The sequence below is a fragment of the Quercus robur genome, chromosome 8 (assembly GCF_932294415.1).
Source record: "Quercus robur chromosome 8, dhQueRobu3.1, whole genome shotgun sequence".
Taxonomy (NCBI): Eukaryota; Viridiplantae; Streptophyta; class Magnoliopsida; order Fagales; family Fagaceae; genus Quercus; species Quercus robur.
In genome coordinates this window covers 10,718,854-10,741,021 of record NC_065541.1, presented here as the reverse complement: position 1 = coordinate 10,741,021, position 22,168 = coordinate 10,718,854, and the positions used below count along the sequence as shown (strand labels likewise).

At 34.4% G+C, this 22,168-nt stretch overlaps 1 protein-coding gene across 6 annotated transcripts; it reads right to left on the bottom strand.

The window, feature by feature from the left end:
• Positions 1-1,944: 1,944 nt before the first annotated feature.
• On the bottom strand, positions 1,945-20,722 carry LOC126694549 (uncharacterized). Of its 6 annotated transcripts, none has more exons than XM_050390888.1 (24): positions 20,520-20,722; positions 19,031-19,237; positions 17,552-17,582; positions 16,928-17,112; positions 16,028-16,187; positions 14,132-14,228; positions 13,507-13,676; positions 12,537-12,703; positions 12,035-12,223; positions 11,808-11,897; positions 11,291-11,371; positions 10,203-10,346; positions 9,820-9,902; positions 8,383-8,521; positions 8,187-8,270; positions 6,738-6,899; positions 6,572-6,659; positions 5,563-5,640; positions 4,454-4,520; positions 4,238-4,337; positions 3,008-3,124; positions 2,877-2,933; positions 2,360-2,522; positions 1,945-2,282 (listed from the first exon to the last, which is right to left on the bottom strand). In XM_050390888.1, exons 1-23 carry the CDS (start codon positions 20,628-20,630, stop codon positions 2,373-2,375), a joined length of 2,757 nt encoding a protein of 918 aa, XP_050246845.1. In that variant the 5' UTR covers positions 20,631-20,722; the 3' UTR covers positions 1,945-2,282; positions 2,360-2,372. The 6 variants fall into 6 exon arrangements, with proteins under 6 accessions (XP_050246845.1, XP_050246847.1, XP_050246844.1 ...); XM_050390890.1 differs by having other exon boundaries at positions 1,945-2,273; XM_050390887.1 differs by having other exon boundaries at positions 1,945-2,262.
• Between the last annotated feature and the right edge of the window lie 1,446 nt (positions 20,723-22,168).

The following is a 22,168-nucleotide window of genomic DNA, read 5'->3' as shown; positions in this document are numbered from 1 at the left end:
ACTTATTTTTTATACACAATATTAGATTATAAAAATTTGAAATTTTAATATTTGTTTAATGATATCACAATTTTTTTTTTAAAAAATTCTTGCAAACATAAAGGATGTGATAAAAAAATTGCAATCTAAAAATTAAATTTACAAAATTTATACTTAATATAAAGATATACGAAAAAATTTGAAGAGAAACTTTGTTTGGGATGGTTAAGTCTTAAGTTGTGATTTTTCAACTGATTTTGTAGGTTTTTCACAGGTGGCAACTTGATTGGACTTGGGCAGTGAGTTTTGCAGGTGGCAATGATTTTCGAAATGATTAAAGGCAATTCAGTTAATCTGTCTTGGTTTGGGGCGTTTCCCCAAAGGGAATGCTGCCTCCTGCGCCTAGACTTGCTTAATGCGAGAAATCACGAAAATATCAAAATAAGCAGCAGTTGAGTTTCACGTCAGAAAGATCTGTTTAGAATCCACTTAATATATTGAAAATGATTTTTTTTTTTTTTTTTGTTGAAAATACTATAAATAAAAATAAATATTAGTTAAATAGCACAATGAGACCTATAAATAGTATCAAAAAGTACAATAAAACCTATAAATAATACCAAAAACAAGCTGAATAGTAGAATAAGTTGGCAAAAAATAAGTTAGCCAAACAGACACGAGTACTTGTTTGGGTACAGCTGAAATGCAGTGCATCTGTGTTCAGCATTTTTTTTTTTTTTTCATGGAGAAGCACATTTCAGTGCTTTCCAGTGGGTCCCATGCACTGTTCATGAGACCTACAAACCTCTTTTTTCAACAAAATTTTCATTAAAAATAAGTCTTACGGCACTATTCACACATTTAAAAATTATTTTACTACAGTATTTTTAGTTTTCAACAAAATAAGCGATATTCAAACAAATCTTGAGTTGGATGGATTTGAAAGAATTCAGCAAATGCAATAAGTTATCTCCATGTGTTCGGCTTTTATGCACAGGGGACTATATATGGGTTTGGTGGACTATGCAAATATCCGAAGCCCATTTGCAAAGTTTTCTATTAAATCCAAGATAAATGACAAAAATTATCTTTTACCTTTCAATACATAATTTTCACTGCCCCATGTGTTAACATAATTTTCATGTCGCACATTCTTAAAATGATGGACATTTCACAAGTTTGAAGTTTTTGTGGGATGAGAAGTAAAAGCTAAAGTTCAAGTCTTTAAGAGAAAATTTAACACATATACATTTAGATTTAATATTTAGATTAAATTAAAGTAAGATTTCTATCTCACATAAAAAAATAAAAATAAAAATACATAATTCCCAAAAATGTTTCCTTTAAAAAAGTATATATGGGCTTTGTCGGGTTTGGACTTCGGCCTTCTTTTGAAATTAGTATTTTGATATGGGTATAGATTTGAAAAAAGTGTCATCAACAAACTTTACATGTGTATTATTTAATTGTGTCAAATCATTAGCTTATATTGCATAAATAGCCATGTGTGCAAATGGGATTGGGAAAACTTTTCAGTCTCATGAAGGAAGATGAAGAGATGGTGGTGAATAAGGAGAAAGACTTGGCTGGAGAACTTGGTGGAGGGAGAAAATGAAAGTGGAGGAAAAACAAAATAAAAAGAGAAGAAAAAGAAAACCAAATAAAAAGAGAGATGCTATCTAAGCTTATGAGGTGGAAATTCTATGCCCACTAATAAGTTGTTGAGATGGTCATTTTAAATTATTTTTTTACCTTTAATTCGTCACTTACTATGACACTTAAAGCAATCTATTTAACACACCATTTTTCTATTTGACATATCTGTAAGTTTTGAGTAAGTTTTTACTTCAGTTGATCACTTACTATGACACTTAATCTATTTAACACACCATTTTTCTATTTGACATATCTGTACCAGACAAAGAAAAAAGAAAAAAAAAAGAAAGAAAAAAAAAAAAAGATAGAAAGAAAGATAAATGATTGTAGCTATGTTCAATTATTTGTGAAATATCATGTAAAAGTAGTTAGATGGAAATAAGAGAACCATGCCCAGTTAGTATCTCCTGTACAACGAAAACGAATACTATACTCATCTAAACTATAAAATCTAGCTAATTTCCTTTCCAAGGCTTCAAAACTCTCCAAAGAACTGTCTCTGCTTCTTCCAAGAGCCCAAATCATTATTAAATCCAATAGTATCTACAATTGCGTTGGTCCCCCATCTTCCATGAAGACATATATCTTCTATGAACAAAATATACATTTTCTCACAAACTTTATACCCTGTGAAAAGACTGAGAGTACTGTCACAATCAGAGAATTATTATGAATTAGAATGAACATTTCCAAGGTGGACTTCCAATTTAACAAATCATAATACCTTTATCTATCATTCAGACAGTAATGGATGGTGACACCATGGGCGTCGGCAAGTTTATGTCTAAAAGTGTAATGGTTGACTGCAGATTTTTGTCACTGGCGCTCAAACACAACCTGGCAGTTTCTATGAGTTTGGAGCAGACTTGGGATATTTCATTGCTTAACTGCCAGAGAGAGAGAGAGAGAGAAAGCCATGAGGAAGAAAAACGAACATAAAAATAATAAATAATAAAAAAAGTATACATTGCAGGGCAATGCACAGTACAGCACAGCAAAGCTGTGAGAGAGTATTGCAGGACAAGCAGAGCATCCAAGGTTTATCAGATTCATGAGAAATGAAACCAACATTTTTCCATGTTTATTTAATTGCTTGAAAGTGGATTGCCTCTGGACAAGCCTGCCTAAGAACCATCATGGGAAACCTACCCACAGATCACTTGCTTTGCCATGTACCATTCCTTTTGACTATTGATCAACTAAAATTGATAGCTAGTCAAAAAGATGACAAAGGAGCTTACCATGAAAGACGATGCAATGCAATTGCAAGCTTCAAGTGCCATGCTTCCACGAGCCACCTTATTCAGCATCATACATCAGTAAAATCTAAAATTGTCAATTTATACAATAATATAGTGAAAGGCATAGTTACCTGTGAAGGCTCTTGCTGAATGGTATCAACCAGGTTCTGAAGAACATACTCAGCAAAGGACACAAGTTCACGTAAGTAAGATGAATCACCAAAAAATAATAGGTCATTTCCAGGAATCTGGGATGAAAAAGAAAGAATCTATTAGGAGACATGAGATATAACAGCACAACTAGGCTTTTTCTTTACAATGATTACTTCAACCCGTTCATGCAAATTCCAAAGACTCTTCATGGACTACATGTTATTTGACAAGGAGCAAAATTTAAAATTCATGTATGAGTCAGCTAAATTTAAATTGTATACGCATATTAAGTAGTGGCTGTAGGAAATATACACGAAATTTCCAGATTTGTGAGATGCAAAATAGAGAAAAAAATATGCATCAAGCAAACAATCACACAAGACAATATTTACATGGTTTAGCAATTTGCCTACGTCCATGGAGTTGCAGGGATTTCACTATTCACTAGGAAAAAATACAAGATGCAACAATATAGTTTTCTCTCTCACAACAACACACCAAACCCTAATCTCCAAACAACAATTTTTTTATCCTGCGCACAGGATTCACCAATTGGCTAAAAACGAGCCAAATTTTTTTTCCCAGGGGCCCTAGGGAGGCTTGTCCATGGACTAAACCTCTAGAAAAAATCCCATAAACCGTAGCAATTTTATATTGGGTCGGGTCATAATTTGAATCAAACACAATTAGGCTCTACAAGGCCCAACTATAGCCTTATGGAATAAAACAAAATCAAATCCTTAATCATTTTTAATTTAACTAATATTTGTTTATCTTTTTTTGGCTCTTTTTTAAACCGTCAATACTAAAAAGGTTTTTTTTTTTTTTTTTTTTTTTTTGGGTTTGGTAATTAATTAATGCACCGGGTGGGATTTGCACCCACAACCTCGCTCACCTCTCCAAACTTATGCTGAATTGAAGAGCCATTAGGCCTAAAGGCCATTGGCGAGAGTCTATATCATGTCAGTAAGAAAATCCCTGCGAAGCTTAATGAAACTAATATATTTACAAAAGATGACACCAGCATAAGCAAAAACTATGAAGACGTGAAATCTTCTTCCATTTTGATAATAAGGAAATTCAAATCCACGGATTTCAAAACTTTTTGACCCATACTTTCAGTATTCTGACCATGTTTTAAAAGTCTGAAAGTTTGGATTTCTCAAATGGTAAAATTAACCCATTTAAAAAGAAGAGTGTAGATATACCTCTCCATGATCTGCATGGTATGGGAGCTTGTTTTGAGATAGTGCAGCTGTTAATGTAAGAATTGTACAAAAAACTCTTGTCCTCATTCTTGGTGTCATCCTGCAGTGACATTTTCAACTATCAAACTAAGACCTACGGCCATAACAAAGAGACGGAAAAGAAAAGAAGAGAAAATGGAGCATTGTTGTTGACATAATATGCAATGGAAGGCTTACCAAGATCTGGAATTAACAAGAGATAGTATGTTATTTGGGAAGTAGGTGACTCCTTGCTCAGAATTACCTTCAGATGGAACATATGAAGTGAGGGAAAAAAAGTGTACGAAGGATATCTCAAACTGTGATCTTGGAAAACACACAGATTGCACTAATTGTAACACAATGTCATGTCAACAGAAAATTTCCCAAATATACGATTGTTTAGCTCATTTTAGAAAACCCCTTTCTTAAGTGAAAGCCCTGTCTTTGGAGCATCAAGAAAACTCCCCTTTTAAAAAAAAAAAAAAAAAAAAAAAAAATTAAGTAGCATTAAGAGAACTCTGTGTATCAAACTATCAATACTTTTGCCAAAAATATTACTGAAAGGGAAAAAATGCATTAAGACGACTCTGTGCATCAATGTAGTTCATTGTTTGTATTTCTATATATCTGAATTTATAGAGCTACCTCGATAGGTGTTCATATATCATCTTAGAGGGTATATACCAAAACTCAGTTAGATGGACTAGAATAACACAATCACTTGCATTTTCAGCATCCTAACTTACTTTTGTTGTTCAAATTGATACCATCCATAACTGCCAATAAGGAATCACCAACTTTATAAATTCAAGTACTCTTTCTTGATGTTTATTTCAGAAACAAGTTATAACTAGCCCGTCATCTTCACTTCTATCACTCAACGTAAAAGTCCTTAAATTTCATTTACTTTGGATTTGTTTTTCCCTTGGGGTGGCAAACGGAGGTGAGGGACCTTATGTAGAATACGCTAAACCTAAAGCCTTTTACCATGAAAAAGAAAGAAAAAAGAAAAAAGAAAAAAAGCTCATCAGTGTTTCTGATCATTCAAAATGAGATTAGGTTTGGCTAATAATCTGAAAATGAGTTTCCATTTTTCATTCTTTTTAAGAAATTTTTATTTTCACAAACATTGTTAGAAAACTAAAAATTAAGAAAGAGTCCACTCTCAGATTAGATCTAGTCTTAGAGATTGGAAAATGGCCAAAAGAAAACCATTCAAATAAACATGCAACTTAAGCTAAACTTATCCATATTCTAAACGGATTTTGGATATAAGATGAGGATCAAAAAGAAGAATTAATCACCTGGAACCATAACCAAGTGACTGCATAACTTTTGAATTGCAGAGAGTATGCCTTCAACATCAATTGATGGCCGGGACCCTACAGATGCAATTAATCCAACCAAGCAACGAATTTAATTTGGAAATGTTCATCTTTGATATATTTACAACCAAAATGACCATTACAACATCAGTAAATAAAGAAATATAAAATTTATGAGCAATCGTAAACAAACAAAAACACATAAAAAATTAGCAAGTTGGAAGATTAAAAAAGGAAATCTTTAAAGAAAAAATGTATAAAATACATTGGCAATGGGTACTATTTGTCTGAGATTTCATGTAATCTTTTGTACTAATTTTGAGCTCTAAAGTGCATCTTCCTAGTAAAGAAATTAACAAAAAAAACAGGAACAATAAAGCAACAGAAAAAAAAAAATTCCTGAAAGATGTTCATACACACACACACACTTGAACATGCATGCATATAAATATGTACATAGGTTTGTATTCAAGAACCATATCCCATTGCAGAGCTTTGTTCATTTCAATAGCCAGCAATAGTTAATTAATGTTCACACATATTTGTGTAAATATTTGTGATGCTACTTACTACAATGTCACATATTTCTGTATATTTGTTTTTATCTATGTGCTAAATGCTAATGTAGCTTGATATGTATAAAAATATACTCTCAGTTTGCTTAGAGCAAGAGAGAGAAAAATCAGCTACCAAAGTGCCAAGGACCTTCCAGAATAGGTGCAACATCTGCTATTCATTTAGATAGATTAATACACTAAATTTGTGGTCATTACTTTAGACCCCCACACACAAAACAACGTTAATTTTTTATTGCAAATGTTTCTGTTAGATGTTAAGGAAAAAGTATGAAAGAAACGAGGGGGGTGGTGGGTGGAATGGCCTTATAGGCCCTACGTTAAAGGAGGGAGGTCATCCTTGGTTTTCACACATAACAAATGCTGTTGAAGATCTACTTATGCAAAGCTTCACAAAATAGAGATGAACTAACCATCCATCAAGTCTAAACTTAGCAAACAGTTGATTGCGGAATCTATCAGTCCATCTGAATGAGAGATTAAACCACATAACAAGGCAACCTGAAACGTTGAAGTGAATAAGTATCAATATTCAGATTAGTTTCAATAACTTAATCATGTCAAAGGACGAAAAATTACCTCAGCAGTCTCAAGATAAAGATATAACTGTTTAACCCAAGCTGAAATAGAAGGCAATGTGACTTCACTAAATGCTATGCAAGATTTGACAAAACTAAGATGCTTTTTTGCATCTTTCAAAGCCTTAATTGCTAAACAATTGCTGGAGTGAACAAGGGTTTCCTGCCAGAAAATTGAAGTGCTGAATCAGTGTGAGCATATTGAAAACAAATATGATCATTTACTTCTTCTTTTTTTTTTTTTTTTTGATAAGAAAATATGATCATTTATCATTAGTATGAAGTGTTAAATGGACATTCTAGTAACTGTTTCCTTCTTGAATGCAAAACCTGAAATGGTGCTAAGACAGGCATTTGAACAAACCATATTGGGGGAAAAAAAAACCTTAAGTCTACATGAGTTCATTTTCTTTTTCTTTTTTTCCTTCCCTTTTTCTTATTCTTCTAAGCAAACTATAGCTCTTTCTGAAGTTGGTTTATTTTTCCTTATGAAACATTGAATACTTTTTAAGTGTGAGCATATGTTAAACAAATATGATCATTTATCATTAGTATGAAATGTTAAATGGACATTCTAGTAACTGTTTCCTTCTTGAATGCAAAACCTGAAATGGTGCTAAGACAGGCATTTGAACAAGACATATTGGGGGGAAAAAACCTTAAGTCTACATGAGTTCCTTTTTTTTTCCTTCCCTTTTTCTTATTCTTCTAAGCAAAGTATAGCTCTTTCTGAAGTTGGTTTATTTTGCCTTATGAAACATTCAATACTTACATGCCATTTTATCCTAATAAATAAGATTGAATGCCCCAAAAGAACCAAGCTGTACCTCCTCACTTTACTACATAAATAAGACTAAATTCTCTGGGTGTAGCATGTACCCCTGCAACCCTTACAGGTAGCAAGTAGCAACCAGTTTGTCTTAACCCCTGCATTCATTGAACTCTTCTCTTGAACGTGAAAGCATGAGCTACTGGGTTGTGTTATCTTATTATCTACATAAAAGAATTTATACAAAGCAATCCTTTTTCCTTTTTTTAACTTCTAACTTCGAACTTGCCCTAAAAATATGGGCATGAAAGTTTTTAAGTACCAGAATATCCTCAAGCATCCTTCTACCTCAACTGAGTTGATGCTATTTCTTTTCTGAAACACATAATTTTCCAGACAATAAGTGGACTGCGTAATGTTTGGATGGCTTCATCTATAGATTCAGTGTTTGAGTATAATCCTATAAATTAAAACTGCATAATGTACGAAAATTCAGGAAGATGAGCTTCACAAGGGAAGCAAGTAATGCCATGTTATCAGAAAGCATAATGCAGATACATAAATAAGATTTTTTTTCTTAAAATTTCTATTTAACAAATATCACAATATCAAAGACCATAAGATTAAAAATAGATACTGTGCCCATCCATGTTTCAGAAAAAGAAAAGAAGGAATTCATACCTTAAGTTCGTTTAAGCTACTAAAAGCTCCACGACATTCAACTAAAAATGCTAAATGGCGTTCCATCTCTGTTCCATAGTCAACCTAACAAATAAAGAGCAGCAACGTATGTCAATCCAATTATATGAATTGCCACAAAATAGTCACAGGATAGCAATTGCTGGGGGCAAATCAGCATGGGCTTGAAATTATTTACCATATGGACGAAACGAGAAATCAACCGTGCTGGCTGGTTATCATCATCTTTCGTATTAAAAAAATCACCATCATCATGTAGATTTTGTGAAATTTCAAACAGCAGCTGTATGGATGTTGGATCACTTATAGAACCGTTCCTGCACAATGAAATAAGCATAAACTATAACTGCTACCTGGAAATCAAATCAAATCTTCAAACATACCAAGAATTAGATAGAAATCCAGGTCATAAAGTATAAGGAGCCAACTAGATATCTATATTTAGGTACTCACTGGATTTTATCTACCAGATACTATACAAATACATCAAATCATGAAACTTGAAGGATTGGTAGTTGGTGTTTCCAGATATATGAACCTGGCTCTCCTGTTCATTTCCTGTGTACTGAAGTATCTCTTTTTTGCAATAGAAGTTTAATTTACGAAAGAAAAAAAATTCCAGATATGAACCAATAATAAACTACCCTGAGGATGACATTCTACGTTTAAGTTAAGACATCTATATGTATACAATATTGAAACCCAAAAAAAGAGAGATTCCAACACTACCAGGTTTTTGAAACCCAAACTGTCACATAACATTTGGTTCAGATTGTTCTGTAAATCAGTGCCTCACATGTTCTAAAAGTTACTTTATGACCTAAAATCATTCAATCGCATTATGTCATCAATCCTTCTTTTATTTATTTATTTTTTAAGGTAAAGAGCTTCATTGAAAAAAGGAAGAAAAAAATACAAAACCAAAGCACATAGGCAGTGTACTATGGAACCATCAAAATGTCTAAACTAAATTGCATGGAAAGTACAAGAATCAAGCAAATCATGCAACAAATTAAAAAATAAAATGAATCAATCTCTCATTCCCTTCAAACAGATCATGCTCCAAATTACCACATTTTTGTGTCTATTGAACTTGCTCAACCAGCTAGCTAAAAGCTCCACAACCCCCATGGCATAAACCAATGAACCCCAAATAGTGAAAACATCATAGTCCACATCTCTAGCTACAGGGCAGTGTAGGAGTAAATGAGCAATAGTCTTCCCATTCCTCTTACACATACAACTCAATTTCCATAGTAAGGACCATTAGTGTTACTTCAAGGCTGTCTTTGGCTGCATGGAAAAATTTGGATGAGGAACTGGGTGGAATTTTACTGCTTTTAAATTTTTTTTTTTTTTTAAATCCCCATGAAGTTTGGCTCCAAATCCATCCATCCCCAGGAGTCGCCTGCTTTCAACCTGTGTGCTTATGAAGACCTTTCTTACCTACCTACCACTATCCACCTAGAGGGTAAGACAGATAGTGGCTGGTCCAGTAGGCAGGTGGAACCAATCCCAGTGAAGGGTAGCATAGGAAAGTGAGGCACATCAACATAAAGATCAGGCTTTAACTGGACAAAACAGGGTATGAAAACATAGTTGTTGAAAAATGTACCTTGTCGCCATGTTGAGGATATGCATATTGACAATGCTCCGTGAGCTCCCATACATTATATCTAAGATCTCCAGAAAATGGTTCTACAAAGTAGCATTTACAATTAATCACCCCATTTTTAGTTCACAAAAATGTTAGTGTCTCAAACTACACAACATGAAACAAAAAAGGCAAATAAAATTACTATTCATTTACAATTTTATGAAATATCAACAACAACAACAAAGCCTTAGTTCCAAAATTTGGGGTTGGCTATTGATCCTCAATAGATTAGATTGGGTCGGTCGCATGAATTCTTTTCCTCAAGAGATTAGATTCAAGACACACAGACACATGAAAAATAAATAAATAAATAAAAGCTACTATGAGAGTAAGAAGCATACCAAGGTGAATACATCCTCTAAGACCTTGAAATGAGTAAGAAGCTTCACCATGATGGATTGCAAGCTTGCCAATTCATCTTCAGTGACCACTTTATTGTATGCTCTCTTTGAAATACCTCCTAAAATGGTGTTCAGATGGTTATCCTGGCACAAATGAATAGATTCAGAGGATATAAAAATGCTCACATCCACAATACTGCAAGCAAGCTTGATAACAGAACAACTGAAGTTGGAAGGATATCAAATAAAAATATCAACATTGCAGAGAGAGCTCAAACAAGCTTCATCCTAGAAAACATAGCCTAACTATTCTTACTGCCTTGGACCCAAAGTTATACCTATGTCATAATAATTCCAACAAAAAAGCCGTAGAACTTAGCAAAGTAGAATACTGAGGTTATTCAAATTAGTCACTCTTTTACCAAAAAGGGAAGAGTGCCTAACTCTCTCTCTCTCTCTCTCTCAATAAGCAATAAATTTCATTAAATAGCACAAAAGGGGCGCAACCTTACTACCTTAGTACTTGGGAATCTGGATGTGTATAAGATCAAAAAAGAAAGTAGAATTATCCTTTCAAACATTTAACTTCTTTACAGTTAACTAGTATTAAAACAAGAGAAAGAATAATTAAAAACGACATGGAAAGTTACAACGATGGCATTTGATTTTAATTTTTTAACTTGTGCTGGGACTCAGTTGCATTTAAAGAATTATATACAACTAAGTTGCATTTAAAGAATTAATTACTTTAGATTGTGCTGGGACTCAGTTGCAATTAAAGAGCATGTTAATTTTACATAGAATTAAAAATTAAGTTCAGTTTACTTCAACTGAACAAGACCGCCAGTGCTGCAATAGCATTGACGGGAAAAAATAATAAAAGAAGGAAAGAAAAACTTATAATGAGTCAAAGCACCAAACAAATGTTCTAGTTAAGACTTTTGCATGTAGGAAAGAGTTGCGACAATTTAATGCCACATCAAACAAAGATAGTCACAAAAAGTGTCACAATAAATACAGTTATTCATAGAACTGAAGTGAAAAACAGAACCAAAGGTGTGACAGTGTCAAAGGCCACCCAAACTTACCATCTGATTTTGAAGAACAATATCCACATAAGCATCCACAACCTTCAGGTACTCATCAAGGCTATTCCTTTCACTCATAACCTGATATTGTATTTATCATTGAAACACATAGACTCATTCATAAAACAAAGATAAATAAAATATTCCAAAACAGCATAGCATTGGGAATTTTAGGACCTATAATGTATTTAAATAGCTACAACATCAACCATTACTATTAAATATTATTTCTTCCCTACCATAAATGCCAATAAATAATTGCGTAATCTAAAAAATAGTGAAATTTACATTTCAAAAGGTTACATAAGATGTGACTCATTGATAGAATGAACACACATACCACTCCAAGAAAACAATAATGAGTTGAAGAGAAAGAACCCAAACCTAAGATTACTCTTAACATACCAAAGTAGGGTTTTATGTAAGAAAACTAACTATGTTACAAAAACTCATAGAATGTAAAAAAAAAAAAAAAATTGTTGAAATCAAGCGAATAGGCATAGATTACTCTACAGACCTGAGTAACTTTATCAACCACAGCATGGACAATGTCCCTTCGAGATTTCCTTTCAGAAAGCCTGAATCCAAGTAACCTGTAATTCAAACACTACTTCCACCACAGAATAAATGAATAAATAAACTGCATATCAAATATCAGGATAAATAAATAAATTAATTAATTAACAGCCAAAGTAAAGGAGGTGCCACTTCTTATGCAAAGAGTCATTAGCATAAGAACAACACCTGATCAAAGGAATAATCATTGCTGCATTCAATGGTATGAAGGATCTCCACAGCACTTGAAGCAACAACTTCAGCAGGAAGTTCCTTAAGTAGATGATGCAGAACAATTGAGAGGCAAGAGAAACTCCCAAACAACTCCACTTGATTCATTCCTAGCCCAAGCTCCACAAGCACATTACCTACTTGCCTCTTGCAAAACATACAGTACAAATGTCATCAAATAAGATATTGCAGAAAGCAACTAGTTCATGTCAGAGAACCTACTATTAAGGTTAAGATAACTTCATTAGCGCACTCTTAGATTACTGGATAGATGTAATGGAAGAAATGGCTTCAGAAGAATCAAAATAAGAATTTTGAAAACAATTCTTATAAATCAATATTTTCACTCTTGCATTTTAGGAGTTCAGAAAAAAACATGTTAACAGTGATATGTAGAACCCTACCATATGCTAGGGTTTGAGACAGGAAGTATGAGTATCACATGAAACTCTGCATATACCTGAGAAGCATCCTTAAATATGCATTTCATAATATACTCAATGGTTGGCTCCATCAGAGTGACAAGCAATCTTCTGTTGTTTGTAATATTTCCTTGTGTTGTTTCCTTGGCTGATATGATCCGCATCACTAGAATCTTGATGTCATTAACACATTTAACTAGGTATCCTGTCAAATTATTGTCAGACATACAAGTGTAGATAAGAGTTGAAAGAAAAGGGGGAGTGGGGGTGGGGGACATATGAATAGCCTGCTACACATGATCCGCAATGGAACATGTCTCAACAGGATTATCAATTACTAAATATAGAACACAGCACAAAAATCCAGGTCAAGTCACAGGATTTGGATTTTGGATACACCTTCAGATTAGCAGGATTCCAATTAATAATTTTTTACACCTGTCTAAATTGCCTCTATAAAAGTGGGAATCATCTTGGGTTGCACTGGTGCAGCATTTTCTTTAATGAAGTTACACACTAAAAATAGGGCAATCAGAGAAGCCCAATATTCAGTGAAAATAAGAAAAGAATATGTAGTTAGGGAATTATTATATGAATTTCACCAAGAACTGCAGAAAATATTTTCAGAGGGCATAATTTCCATTCAACCATTAACCAACAAGGATCTTTTCCTAAATGGATATTCTGAGTTAAAAAGTTGTAAGATAAATTTAAAGCTGTATAGCCACCAAAGCAAGTATCAGTTTCAATTCTAGCAATAACTAGATTCAACTCGGTCTTAATTTGGGTTTTTAATCCACTGTCAGCACATTGCCCAGCCAAATGTCAACAGAATCTAGGATATATGAACCTGGACCACACTGGGCCAAACCCACTCCATGTTATGCCTTATCCATGGCACATGCTAATAATGTTTGCATACTTCTGCAGGAATGCAACTAATGGACAGTATGTCATTGGTCAGTTATGCATGCATTTTCTGTATGCATGAAGAATACAAATGTGTACCTATATCACATGAGGGCAACTTCTGGGCACAGTGGGCCATATACAGACGACAGTAGGCAGATGCCAATGGATCTGCTAACCCTCTTGTCATCATAACCAAACGCTGAACACAGTCTTCAGGTTTGTCAACCAGGAAACGCCAGCAAGGCAATAAAGCCAGCTCTAAATAACTGAAGTCCAACATCAAGCAAACAACCAATTAAAGAAAGAAAAATCTCAGAGAAAGAGAGATTGAGGAGAAAAGCCAAAATAAATTCTAATAAGCATTTGCATGAAAAATATAAAGAGCAGATATAGAGAGAAATTCTGCCAAATAACTTTGGAAGTCTATTGGAACAATCACATATCAAGAAATTGGGTCCAGTGTGTGCTGCTCCTGTATGCATATGGGTTATTTTCATAATTATTAGTGATTGAAATAAATTGCCAACCAGGAACAAACATAACACTTTTTTTAACAAAACATAGGAACCAGGGGGAAGGGAGAAAAGCATAGGCAAAAAAAAAAAAAAGACCATAATAAATGACGAGCAAGAGAAGTAGAAGAGATTACAACTTGACACGACTAGCATCAGTCAATACTACAAGGATACTAAATATAGAGACTAAGAAAAGAGGACTTCACATGCGTGGAAGAAGCTCCCGGATGGAACCAATTTTGCAGAACCAATTATTGCAAGTTTCTTTGGCATCAGAGCAAATGTCACTTGCTTGAAAGTTATCTGCCATAAATCCAAAAAATAAAATAAATTAAAAAAAATAAATTCAGGAAAAACTATCAACCCACTACCAAAAATATAAAACTAACAATGTTGTGTTGCGTAGACCTAACTTGTTGAAGAAGGATTAAATAAAATATTCAGCAACAAGTAGGGGGGAAAAAGCAAAGAAGGGCAGAAAAGGAAGAGCTACAACTAAGTTTGAATTATCAAAGGCCTTGAAGATCTGCTGCTCTGTTCTAGATGCTACCAGTACAAAAAAACACCACCCAACAGGCTCTTACTTCATTCATTCATTCTTCACAACATGGCAGTTTATCATGCCCTTCAATCATGTTGACATACAGTAATAAGATTTGAGAAAATATCAGCAATAAATTCTTAAAACCATGCATGAATGATATGAACAGAGAGATCATTACATGTTATTATCCCAAGATTACCCAGATATGCATAGAACACTTTAAGGCTTCTTACATCAATCATTCGCACTCAAAGAGTAGTCTCCAGAAAATAGAATGAATGTTTCTCCTAGAAATCCATCAAGAATTTAGATTCAACTCATAGAAATTGACACTCACATTGAGCTTGACCCATTTTCTTCCATCTGAAAAAAATGATTAAAGAAGAAAATTGTTTTTTCTTCTTTATCATTGTTTTTTCAGAGAAGTAGTGATTTTATTAGAAATTAATAGTACAATATGTACATGGAAATGACACTGAGACCCCTGAGTTAAAAAGTTCAATGAACGCCAACAAATTTGAAAAAAATGAAAGAACTTGTAGCTACCACTTAATCCAAATTCACCACACATATAAAGGAACAACCTTTTCTATCTCGCCACTACAGTCCTCCAAACTGTCGTATCCAGCATGCCAATAATTCAACTACTCTTCCAGGTATAGTCCACATATTACTGAACAAGCAGAACATAAAAAACCAAAGGACCTTTGCTATATTACAATTAATAAGAAGATGGTATGCTGTCTCCCTGCTAGTCTTAAACATTCAACACAAATCAACCACAACGATCCTTGTTTTTCTAAGATTCTCCGTCATTAAATCTTCTCTAATGCAACAGTCCAAGTAAAGAAAGCTACTCTTAACAGAGCTTTGACCTTCCAAATGCCTTCCAAGGAAGAAAGACACTTCTATTTGACCTCAAGACCAACTTCAAAACCATGATTTCTGGAATGTGACCATAACAATCTATGCTCACCAACCCAACACATAAAAGTGGAACATAAAAAGTCAAAAAAATAAGACCACAAACTCTAATTCCTGGTCCTGAACTGCCCTAGTAATGTGTGGAGCCCATGATAATTACCATGAGACTCTTCAAACTTTAAAGTAATAGGGAGCAATTTTTAGCCTAATGCTGAACCACCCTAAGAATGTGAGTGGTTTACCAAACACAATCTGCTTTTAAAAGACTCAACTTTGTCACCAGATAGCTGGAGCTTAAGATGCCCCAGGCAAACCCTTTAAACATGAGATCCATACCCAACCAATTCTATAAAGACTAAGTTTCACAACCTATGCAAATTCTAGATGTTTCACACAGATTCCAACAAGTTTTCATCATAAGCAGTCAGATTAGCTGACTGAAAACAATGGCTAAGCAGAACATCAGGTTTCCATTTCAATGGCCACCTCAGTTCAGATCTCATAACTCTGTTCCAGCTGAGACATGCTATTTATGCATGTCCTGCTTAATATTTCCAATTCTTTAGATGCATAAATCCCATTGCATTACTATAAAGAAAAAGAAGAGAGAGAGAGATACAAAATGATGAAAGACCTGGTAAGGAGCAGAGTCTAGTTCCATCTTCAGCAAATTCAGCTTTCCACATAATTCGCTCCCATACCATATTCCCAAGCATATCCATTATATCCATAGCAAGAACAAAAAGCGTAGGATAAAATTGTAAAATTGATGTATCCATCAAAAGCCTAGCAACCTGCAGAAAGAAGGAATGTGATATCACTTGATGACATATCATTTATTTTTTACTTCACTCTCCTTTGGTAATGTAAGGAAAAAGATATTAACTTAATAGGTCACAATGGGTAGGACAAGTCTAATCATAGTTGAGGCTCTTGTAGTTGTTTATAAGCCCAAATCGACCTAGTATATGCTCGTTGCAAGACTTAGCACACATCCACACAACACACACTCAACCAACTCAATTTTAAATTGAGGCATCACAATCTCCCCCACGTTGTGGAATGTCTTCAAGCCCACACGAGGTTACCATGTTGGCTTTGATACCATTTGTAACAACGCAAGCAAAAATGCTAACTACATTTGCACTATACCCAAATGGACTAAAGTAGTCATAGTTGAAACTCCTTTTAGTTGCATATAAAGACTAGATTGACCCAATATATGCTCAATACACACCCACAACACACACACTCAAATAGTAATCAATATGAGGCATCATAGATCAAGTTCATATACCAATTAATTGGAAACATTCAGCCAAAGTGAGAATGAAGCATGGCTAAATTAACTTCACCAACTGTTTCTTAGTGAATAAATAATATGCCACTGCTACAGATTTCTTAATAAATATATTAAAGAACAAGAGATATATAACAAAAAGATGCTTGATCATTCCCTCAAATTCTCAATAATCAAAAAAGGCATCAAAAAAATTATATATACAAAAAGTTGACCATATCATATTAAACTCACCTTTATAGATAACTTTAAAGATGTTACACGGTCATTAGCACGCCAAGAACGATTAATTTCATCTTTGAGCTCATGCAATCGAGAGACATACTCTTGCCGAGTGATGACCTTAACACCCTCTTCAGCATATTTTTCCGGATCTTCTAGTTCCTCTAGATGCATACTTGTTGAAGATTTATCATATGCTGCAAATCGGCATCATCACAAAACTGCAATTAAAAGTAATATGGTTGCTCCTGACAGAAGTTTAAGCAATTCGAACTAAAATAAACAAAGCATTCTTGCCATTGATAAAACTTGATATATTTTAAATTACTATTTGTTCCAAAAGGTTAAGCTGTTTGGAATCGGTGAATTTAATCTTTCAACCATAATTCTAAAACTCCCCCACATGTGAGTCCAAACTCCCCCTTAATAAGTGGAGCCTAAACGTGGGAGTTTTAACATTTTCAATAGGAGGTAGAGTGCAGATAGGGATCAAAGTCAAGACCTGCTGCTCTAATACCATGATAATTTACCAATTCTCCCAAAAGTTAAGTTGTTTAGAAATGGTAAATTTAATCATTTAACCATAATTCTAACAATATCAATTAAAGAAAAACAGAGGAGAGCAAGCCACCATACCCTTTGCACCTTTCATTATCACATTGGATATCTGTAAATAAATTTAAAAGGGGGAAAATGTTATGTCTTAGAAGAAGAAAATTTGAAGAGAAAAAACAGCAGCTCTAGTTCAAAATCTGATAACTATACACACACACACACACACACACAGGTATAGGTCCAAATTTAAATTACCAAAACCTTTGTTAATGTTACACCATTTAATAACCTTTATTTTTGACAAATCTACTGTTAGACTACATTGTCTCCTTATATCCTCCCTCCATGCTTGCAAACTATCAATATGGTCAAAGATCAATAACTATCTAATCTATAAAAAATTTACATTCCAATTTTTTTATTTATTTAAATTATATAATAAAATGAGTTTGTGGATTGGTAATACAGATTTTGCATGCATATTAAGAACAAAGAAAACATGTAACCCATGATGAGTTTTCAATTTATTTGTCCAAGAAAAAGTTATTATGCAGCAAAAATAAAGAGTTACGCCAAATGCAACTTGATCTTGACCCATATAGATATCCTTCTCAACCCTATAATGCAGGTGATGAACCTGTTCAGGACAACCATATGTATTCCCTACTTCACCACAACATTTTCGAGTTGTAGTTTTCCTAACATATTCTTGCCCAAAAATTTTGATTCAATAATGCTAGGAAGATCATGCTTAACTAGGAAGCCATAAAAGAAAGTAATATAATGATTGATGGTCAACTCATTAATATTAAAACTAGATGAACTGAACCATTACAGCCCAACAAAGACCAGAAACTTGAATTCAGGTAAACTCTTTAACATTGACCTTTTTGGAACTACGAAAAAAAGTAACATCTAAGTGCATTGTCTCTATGCATCAACAATTTTTTTTATAAGTAGTCTCCCATGCATCAACAATGCTTCAAACATTTCAGGATTCTATTTAAATTTATGCTAGAAATGACTAGAAGGTGAAACCAACATCTAGACCATCATTATGAACAGCCATTTTAATATAATCCAAATCTTTTGATGAGTAGTAATAAATTTAAATGCACTCCTTTAACCAAAGAATAATATTTAGTAATGCGTTACCTCAGCACTATAGTAATCTTTATAAATCCTAGCATAAAACACCAAATGATTAAAAAATAAATAAATAAAGCCCTTATGGCAACAAAACATGACTATAACTTTATTTTTATAGGTAAAACGTGACTATAACTTTATATACCTCAATATCGTTAATGGTTCTGAAACCTAAATTGGCCAGTAATAAATTGAGTAACTTTCATCAAAGAAACCATAATCAAGCAATATTTTATAATGAAAACTGTACAAAGTTAAAATTGATGATATAGACATCAGTGCACCACCAAAACACAAGTATGCAAGGCTTAAAAACACTTGACATGTCCTCGGTCTTCAGCAAAAACTGAAAGACATATAAGTATCAACTAGGAAGTTGAAATTTCCAAGGGAAATTATTCATATACTTACTGAAGAAATTGAAACCATTTTGGAGACAGGAAATCTCTGCATTAAGAATCTCTTGAAAGACATCCATTCCTTTGTCGGGAGTTGAGTAGAAGTTTCACTAGAAGTATTTTCATGATCTTGAAAATCATCTTTAGAAACTGTCGCATTATTATCTGATCTCCTCAGTGGGTCGAAAAAGTCATTGTTTCCATGATCCAAAACATCAACCTATTACAAGACATAATTGAACTTTGTCAAGACAAAATTACACTTTGTTGACCAAACTCAATCCACAAATCAATACATTTATAACATGATGATGCATTGAATGTAACACCTCAAAATTCACCTTAAGATCAGAAAAGACAGGCATGCAATACATAAATAAATACACATACATACATACACCTCACATATTCCAACACAACATACAAACATAAACAGGCACGCACGCATGAGCACACACAAACATGTGAGCGTATGCATAAATAGGCACCCGCACACATGTATGGGCATGTGTACAGCTATGTACATATCTCAAATATTCCAACACAACTGCAATGCATCTCATGGCTTGGTTTAAAAAGGTTGTATCCAGCTCCCACTTCTGCAAGGTTTGGGACAGGTGATTGATAGGTAGTCTTAGCACACACGCACGCACACAAACAAACATGTGAGCACATGCATAAATAGGCACCTATGTGCATGTGTGGGCACATGTGCACATATATACATATATCTCAAATATCCAACACAATTGCGATGCATCTTTTTGCTAAGTCCGAAAAGATTGTATCTGACTCCCAATTCTACAGGGTCTGGGAGAGATGATTGGTAGGTAGTCTTAGCACATATGCACGCACATAGACAAACATGCGAGCGCATGCATAAATAGGCACCCACGCACATGCGTGGGCACAAGTGCACATATATACATATATCTCAAATATTCCGACACAACTGCAATGCATCTCATAGCTTAGTCTAAAAAGGTTTGTGTACCCATCTCCCACTTTTGCAGGGTTTGGGAGCGGTGATTAGGAGGCAGTCTTACTGTAACCCCCAAACTCATGGCTTAGTCTATAGAATGCATATTAAACAGTACCACATCCATGTCCTATTTGGTGCAATTGCATACTCATGATTTAACAATTTCACCACCTAGCCATAGCCAATTTTTTTTTTTTAAATAATATTACATGGTTTAATATCAATTTTGTTATGTATCATTAAGTAGCACGCATATAATTGTAGTTAACGAAAAATAACGTATGCTCTGTTTGGTTGCTGAGAAATTTATTCATGAGAAAACGAAATAATGGTCAGAATCTGGCGCCAAAATACTAAGCCAATTGGGCGTACTGGCTGCAGAGACTGAATTAATCTAAATTTGAAAATTTCGGTTGCAACAGGTTTTTTTTTTTGTTTCCCCTAGATTTTCTTAGCATCCAAACAAGTGCTCAAGGACAACGAAAAAGAAACGGAAAATTTGAGAGACAGTAAGTTGGACCTGGCTAAGGAGAGGTGAGGATGGAGCGGAGAGAGGATGGTTTTGGGCGCGTAAGCGAGGAAGCGCGTGGGATTGTCGTTCGGCAGTGTAATTGCGAGGTCTGAACTCCATGGATGGAAAAGCCTGTGATTTTTTCAGTGGGAAAGATGGAGATCCCAAAGGAGATTTTGGCAAGAAGTACAAAATAAACAATACTGTTTGTGAGTAGAAGGAGACGCGTGTTCAATTCACGTTTTAGATGATAAAGAAATATGAACCCGGGAAGCGAATTTGAGTTTTCTGATTCTTAAATTTATTTATTATTATATTGTTAAAAATTAGTAAGATTTATATAGCGACTTTTTAAGTTGCGTTTGGATACTTAAATATTAATTTTAATTTTAAAGTGATAAATTTGAAATGCTTTAATTTGAAATTCATAAATATTAAAGTATGTTAAAGGGATATCAAAAATTCTATGGATTAAGAAGTTATTTGAAATTTAAGAATTTTAAAGTTTAAAATACTTTATGGGAAGTAACCCATCTTTTGCTTGGAGAAGCATTCACCAAAGTTTGGAAGTTTTGAAACAAGGCACAAGATGAAGGGTAGGCAATGGAAAAACTATTCACATTTGGGATGACAAATGGCTGCCAACTCCCTCAACCTACAAGATAATATCTCCTCAAATAGATTTTGGTGATTTCTCCATGGTCTCAGCTCTTATTGACCAAGACACAAGAAGATGGAGGAGAGATAGGTTGGAAAGGGTCTTCCTTGCTTTTGAGGTTGAAACAGTCCTTGATATCCCAATCAGTCACCATCTGCCTGATGACCAACTAATATGGGTGGGTAATAAAAAATGAATTTTTTCAGTGAAAAGTGCTTACTACGTGGCTAGGAAGGTGCTAGAAGGAAGTGAACAAGGGAAATCCTCATTAGGTGACGTGCGAGCTCCCTTATGGAAGAAAATGTGGCACTTGAACATCCCAGCAAAGGTGAGAATTTTTGCCTGGAGACTTTGTATGAATGCTATCCCCACTATGCTTAAACTGAACAAAAGGGAGGTCCCAGTTGATCCTCTCTGTCCACTGTGGAGCAAGGAGGCAGAATTTGTGGAGCATGCAATTCTAAAATGTGAAATAGCTAAAAAAGTCTAGGAAAATTGGATTAACTGCCCCATCAGTCTCTTGGAAGGAAGGCGAGACTTCTCGGATATTGCTTTAGACATGCTGAGACATGGGACCCAAAGGGACCTAGAAATATTTTTTGGGGTGGCTTGGATGATTTGGTATAACAGAAACCAAATGGTGTATGATTCAAATAGTTCTCTAGGAAATATTATTTGGGGAAATGCCATGCGAATGGTGAAAGATTATAGGGTGGCAGTTGGCACTCAAGCAAGGTTCCTGGAGCCAAAAGGAAGTAGTCTTGAACAAATCCAAGATGACTACTTTCTCATCAATGTGGATGGAGCTATTCCCATTGGTTATGGCCACTCGGGTATAGTCATCCTTATTCGGGACAAGAGATTAAGGTTCATAGTTGCCATGTGCATGCCCCTCTCAGGAAGATTTGGAGTTGAAGAAACTGAAGCTATTGCAATGGAACAAGGATTGGTGCTGGCAAAAGAGCTTGGTCTGGAGCGAGTTCTTATGGTTGGTGACTCT

Coding starts and splice junctions, on each gene's coding strand:
- LOC126694549 (XM_050390886.1), bottom strand. CDS start 20,630: ATGGAGTTCAGACCTCGCAATTACACTGCCGAACGACAATCCCACGCG. Junction 19,238..20,519: donor CCTCACCTCTCCTTAGCCAG/GTCCAACTTACT, acceptor GTCTTGTAATAG/GTTGATGTTTTGGATCATGG. Junction 9,903..10,202: donor TAGAGGATGTATTCACCTTG/GTATGCTTCTTA, acceptor GCTACTTTGTAG/AACCATTTTCTGGAGATCTT.